This window comes from Neophocaena asiaeorientalis, unplaced genomic scaffold, assembly GCF_003031525.2.
Source record: "Neophocaena asiaeorientalis asiaeorientalis breed wild unplaced genomic scaffold, Neophocaena_asiaeorientalis_V1.1 scaffold469, whole genome shotgun sequence".
Classification (NCBI taxonomy): domain Eukaryota; kingdom Metazoa; phylum Chordata; class Mammalia; order Artiodactyla; family Phocoenidae; genus Neophocaena; species Neophocaena asiaeorientalis.
In genome coordinates this window covers 2,476,817-2,482,373 of record NW_020172691.1, presented here as the reverse complement: position 1 = coordinate 2,482,373, position 5,557 = coordinate 2,476,817, and the positions used below count along the sequence as shown (strand labels likewise).

Here is a 5,557-nt window from a genome sequence, read left to right as displayed (position 1 = left end):
GTGGATGGGTGGATGGGTGGGTGGATGAGTGTGGATCATGGATGGATGGATGGATGGGTGGATGGATGAGTGGATCGTGGATGGGTGAGTGGGTGGGTGCGTGGGTGGGTGGATCAGATGATGAATAGGTGGATGGGTGGGTAGGTTGGTGAGTAGATAGATGGGCGAATGTATGAATGGATGGATTGATGGATCAGTGGTGGACAAGTAGCTGTGTGGTAGGTCAAAGATGAAAGGGTGGGTGGATGGGAGATACGCTCTAGGTGAGAGGGAGCTGTCTGGAGCCCGCGAAGGGGATGGCTGCATTTGCCACAGTCCCCACTGTACCCTATTGTCTCCTGATGCCGAGGGTGAGCTCCAGCTGCCCTTGTGGCACCCTTGGCCATATGTGCCCAAGATCACATCACCCTGGGCCACTTCACCCATTCAGGTTCTCTCAGGGCCCCTGGCCCCTCTTCTGAGTCCACTGGATTTTGTCATTCCAAAGACACTGAAGGTCTAAGAACTCGGGGGTGGGAGGGGAGAAGAGTACGGAGGCACGAGATTCGCTGAGGGCCTGAAGGGGCAGGGTCCTGGTAGGGCAGCACAGGTCAGATACTCACCCCGAGACTTGCCCCGGCCCTGCATGGAGTAGGCAGGGGTGCAGCTGCGGCCAAAACGGGTGACTTTCGGGTCCAGGAAGTAGACCGGCCCAGGGCTGGTCTCCTGTGGAGATGCTGGGGAGAGGAGCCCAGGGTCCTAAGGGCGCCTCCTATGACCCCACCGCCTACTCGGTGCCCTGCTTAACCCTGAGGCACTTCCACCCCCCGAGGCCCCTGGCCCCATCTTGGAGGGCAGGGACTCAGCCCACCGAGGTATGGTTGCCCTGACCTGGGGGCCCTGGGTCTTGCTGACCGTCTGTGTGCCTGTAATCAAAGCTGTCCCGTTTGCTGTGCCCGACCCCTGACCTGTCCTCTGCCAGGGGCTAGGGGACCAGCTCCTGGACCATTAGAATTCTGTGTAGAGTGAGAGAACCAGGCTCGACCGAGTAAGGGTCCAAGGAGAGCCCTTCCAGGGCCTGGGCTTAGCCTGCGGGTGGCCAACCTGAGGGAGGGGCTGGTGTCGGGCTCTGAGAGCCAGGTCCTGGGGAAGCTCTTCGCCAGGCCTTCACACTAGCAGGATGTGAAGATGGACACTGAGATGATCCACGGAAGGGGGTGGTCCGGCGCCTCGCGCTTAATAATTGGCACGGGACTTCCGTGGTGGTCCAGTGGCTAAGACTCCACGCTCCCAATGCAGGGGGCCCGGGTTCCATCCCTGGTCAGGGAACTAGATCCCGCACGCCACAACTAAAGGATCCTGCATGCCACAACAGAGATCCCAAGTGCTGCAACTAAGACCCGGCACAGCGAAATAAGTAATAAATAAATAAATAGATTTTTTTAAAAAAAGAAAGTGGAAAACATGCACCGATTAAAAAAAAAAAAAATGGGACCTCCCTGGTGGTGCAGTGGTTAAGAATCCACCTGCCAATGCAGGGGACATGGGTTCGATCCCTCATCCGGGAAGATCCCACATGCCGCAGAGCAACTAAGTCCGTGTGCCACAACTACTCAGCCTGTGCTCTAGAGCCTGCGAGACACAACTACTGAGCCCTCGTGCCACAACTACTGAAGCCTGCGCGCCTAGAGCCCGTGCTCTGCAACAAGAGAAGCCACTGCAATGAGAAGCCCACGCACCGCAATGAAGAGTAGCCCCCGCTCGCTGCAACTAGAGAAAGCCCGTGCACAGCAATGAAGACCCAACGCATTCAAAAAAAAAAAAAAAAAAAATTGGGACCAGTTACTATGATTGCCATTGTTACTGTCTATAAGCCCACTCCAGGATAAATGCACATGCATCTAAGTGCAGTAGGTCTGACAAGGATCACCTGGTTTAAGTACTGTGCGTATGTGTGCACACATGACACGGTACACACACATGAAGCATGTTCATGACAAATGAGCACAGTCCAACTCATGGCATTTCCCACCTCGATGCCTATGCTGCAAGCTCTGCCTGGAGTCCCCTTCTTCTCCAGGGGACTCCACCAAACTCCTACTCATCCTACAAAGCCCAGATCCCATGCCTCCACCTCCAAGAAGCCTTCCCTGGGCACTCAGCAAAGTCTACAGTAACCACCACTACCCCCGACTCCCCAGCCTATCTGTCTCTCTGTCCCAGGATGGGTCCTGTAACTGGGATTAGAACCTGGCAACCCAGGTTGCTCTGGGCCATAGGCTCGGTTCTTGATCCTTCCTAGTGACAGATGTGACGCTGATTCCCTCCTTTGCCTTCTGGGGTCACTCGCGGCTTCCTGAGTTTTCTCTCACTTTGGTTTGGGATTGTTGCTGATTCTGAAGGCTGAGAAGAGGCTGCTGGCGCCGCACCTCCCAACAAGCCTCCACAGGAAGCAAAGTCCCCACAGAGCAAGGACCCTTCCAGCCCCCAGCCCAGCCCACTCGGGACCCCGAGCGCTCTAGCAAGTGGGTGAAGCAGCGTGTGGGCGACGCCATGAAGGCACAGGCTTGTGGGTACATGGCAGTGACGCCATCCACACAATGGGCCGCTGGCTATAGCTGGGGCCCTGTGTCCGCCCCATCACTGCATCCAATGCTCACTGACACCCTGTCGCACCCCTTCTGGGCAGGAGGAAAGTGGACATCACAGAGGCGGGGTGGCCCACGGACCAGGCCAGCCCCACAGCCTGCTGTCTCGCCAGCCTTTCCTGTCCAAACTCAAAGGATTCTCCTTCCACCCTCCCCGCGCCCCGTGGGACATCACGGCCCAGGAGCCCCCATCCCGCTGACTGAGGACCTGAGGCGGCTCTCACACCCACAACCCTTCTCTGTGGAGCTCTGACTGGAGACCAGGCACTGCTGTAGCCACTTTGAAGGCATCCAATCCTCACTTAATGAACGTCTCCAGACATCCAAGGTGTATTTAATCCTGACCGCAACTCGGTAAGGACTGTACCGTCATTGTTTACAGAGGGGGAAACAGACACAGCTTGCCCAAGTCAAGCAGCAAGGAATTTGCAAATGCCCTGCAAAACCACACACTACTCCCCTTCCATAAGGAAACAAGGGACCAGAGAGGCACAGCAGCTTTCCTGAGGTCACACAGCGGGGATTACGTTGCACACGGTCCCGGCTTCCTGCCTGACTGAATGAGAGCTTGGATCTAAGGGGGTGAGGAAATACTCTGGGTGGGAGATTGGAGGCCCACCTCTCCCACACCGGCCTTACCCTCGCTTGGCCTCCGGAAGAGCGAGTAGGCGGGACCAGCCACCCTGGTGCAGTCGTGGTTGATGTAGCCGACGGTGGATGGCAGGGCGTACAAGCCTGGCCCGGAGCCTGCGACCAAAGCCTGAGGATCACGGCCTGGGGCCATGCACCCTAAGAGATGGGAGGAGACAGGGGACCAGCCCCTGAGCCCCCACCTGGCCTCCCAGCCAGTCTCCACAGCAGGGGTGTGGGAGTAGCAGCTGCCGGGTGGTGGGGGGAGTGGCAGGGGCTTTGTGAGTCACAGGAGTTACAGGAGGGCGGGGCTGCAGGGCTGGGGCACCCTGGGACCGCTGAGGCCCAGACACACAGATACACAGTCACAGGGGGGGAGACTGGGGCCCAGACGCAGAGATACACAGTCACAGGTGGGAAACTGAGGCCCAGACGCAGAGATACGCAGTCACAGGTGGGGAAACTGAGGCCCAAACTCAGAGATACACTGTCACAGCTGGGAAACTGACCCCTGGACACAGAGATACACTGTCACAGTTGCAATGTTTGGTGGCCTCTGCAAGAATGTCAGTGCTACATAGGCCACGGAATCTGACTCCAGCGGCTTTGCTACAGATGGAGAAACTGTGGCAGGGCTGAGGCGGAACGGAGATCCCAGGGTCAGTGTCAGAGTTAGGGAGGCTCAGCTCCCCCACGGACCGCTGCACAGGCTCCCAGGTTCTGCTGCTCTCTCTGAGACAGTTATCACCAGTGAATACACTTGCTTGTTTTTCCTCGCGTCCGTCCCCCCACGGGACCTCTGCTGCTCTCTTGACCACTGTACCCTCAGCACCGGGAAAGGTGCCTGGCCTTTAAGACACTCAACTCACGGGCCCACAGGAATGCCACATTCACACCCATACTGCGGGAAGGAAAACTGAGGTTCGGGGAAGCACAGGGGCCTAGAGACTGCCTCCTCCAGCCAGGCTCCCACACATTCCAGACACCCCAGTGGGGGGCACTGGAGCAGGGAAGGGTCCCACCACCACGGCCCCCTCGCCCACCTACCGTTCTCCAAGGGGGCTACCCCGCAGGTCCTCCTCAGACCAGTCTCCGGGATTTGGCACTCGGTGGTCCGCCGGCCCAGGGCCACCGGAGTCAGCCGTGGAGCAGGGTCGCAGGGGAGGGTCCCCATTGTGGTTAGGGGCGGGTCCGGGGCTCCTGGTGTCAGCTCCTTGGCCACGCAGCTCCGGGCTACAGGTGCCGACACCTTCCTGGATCCTGGCGGCTTCTGCGGGGTTCGCAGAGCCCCGGGCAACCACACCCTCCAGACGGCACAGACGGCCCCTTGTCTGTCGGCAGGGAGTCTGGGGCCCTGGCCCGAGCAGGCTGGCCAGCGGTCACTGGCCTGGAAGTGGGGCCAGGATCGAGTGTCGGCCAGGTAGCTGGATGGTCCAGGAAAGAATCCGGTGTCAGCAGAGCCAGTCCCCCGGGAGCCAGCTGAGCTGAGCAGCCCAGGCCAGAGCAGGCCCTGGGGAGCCGGAGCTGCAAACAGGACACCCACAGCCTGGTGGCAGGAGGGACAGGTGAGGTCATGGGCGGCCTGGCCCCATTTCTACAGCTAAGGAAACTGAGGCACTGTCCAAGGTCGCCACTCTGGGAGCTGCTTCCTCCCCTCCTTCCTTCATCCAGGAAGGACTTATTGGGCACCTACTGTGTACTAGTTTCTGTTTGGGTTGGTGGGACATGATGGAAACAGGCAGACGAGGAGTTGATGTTTTCGCGAGGGGAGAGAGGAAATAAGCAATAAATGTATAAATGAGCACACCATATCTTAGAAGCTTAAATGTCCTGCAAACATACAGCAGGGCAGGGGCAGGATGAGAGGTCACTGCGGTGAGAAGGTGAGGGAACCTCATTTCAGGATAGGGAAGGGCTGTGCCGAGGCCCCGGGCAGGAGCTAGGACGGCAAGGAGGCGGCAGTGGTCCTCCAGGACAGGCCCCTGCCTTCCAGAAGCCAACAGGGATTTACTCCATCCTAATGCATAGTTTATTTCCTTGGCTGCCCCGAGGGCTACCGCTGTGTCAGGCTCCAAGACGGGGCTCGGGGAAACCTGGCTGAAGAGAATTCACATTCCTGTCTCTTCCTGGCATCCTGGTTTGTTGTTGTGTTGTCAGCCCCTTTAGCGCTGCAATGTGTTACCAGCTGTATTGAGTTACAATTCACATACCATACAATTCATTCCACAACGTTTTTTTTTGTTTGTTTTTTGCGGTACACGGGCCTCTCACTGCTGTGGCCTCTCCCCTTGCGGAGCACA

The 5,557-nt window shown here is 58.2% G+C and overlaps 1 protein-coding gene across 1 annotated transcript in view; it reads right to left on the bottom strand.

Moving 5' to 3' along the window:
* CIMAP1D (CIMAP1 family member D) overlaps nucleotides 1-4,431 on the bottom strand; it is a 9,592-nt gene extending 5,161 nt beyond the window's left edge. Inside the window, exons 1-3 of the mRNA XM_024740016.1 lie at nucleotides 4,305-4,431; nucleotides 3,267-3,374; nucleotides 603-716 (exon numbers count right to left, since the gene is read on the bottom strand). Coding sequence (XP_024595784.1) covers nucleotides 603-716; nucleotides 3,267-3,374; nucleotides 4,305-4,431 — 349 coding nt within the window. The remainder of the gene's footprint in view (nucleotides 1-602; nucleotides 717-3,266; nucleotides 3,375-4,304) is intronic.
* Nucleotides 4,432-5,557: the final 1,126 nt, after the last annotated feature.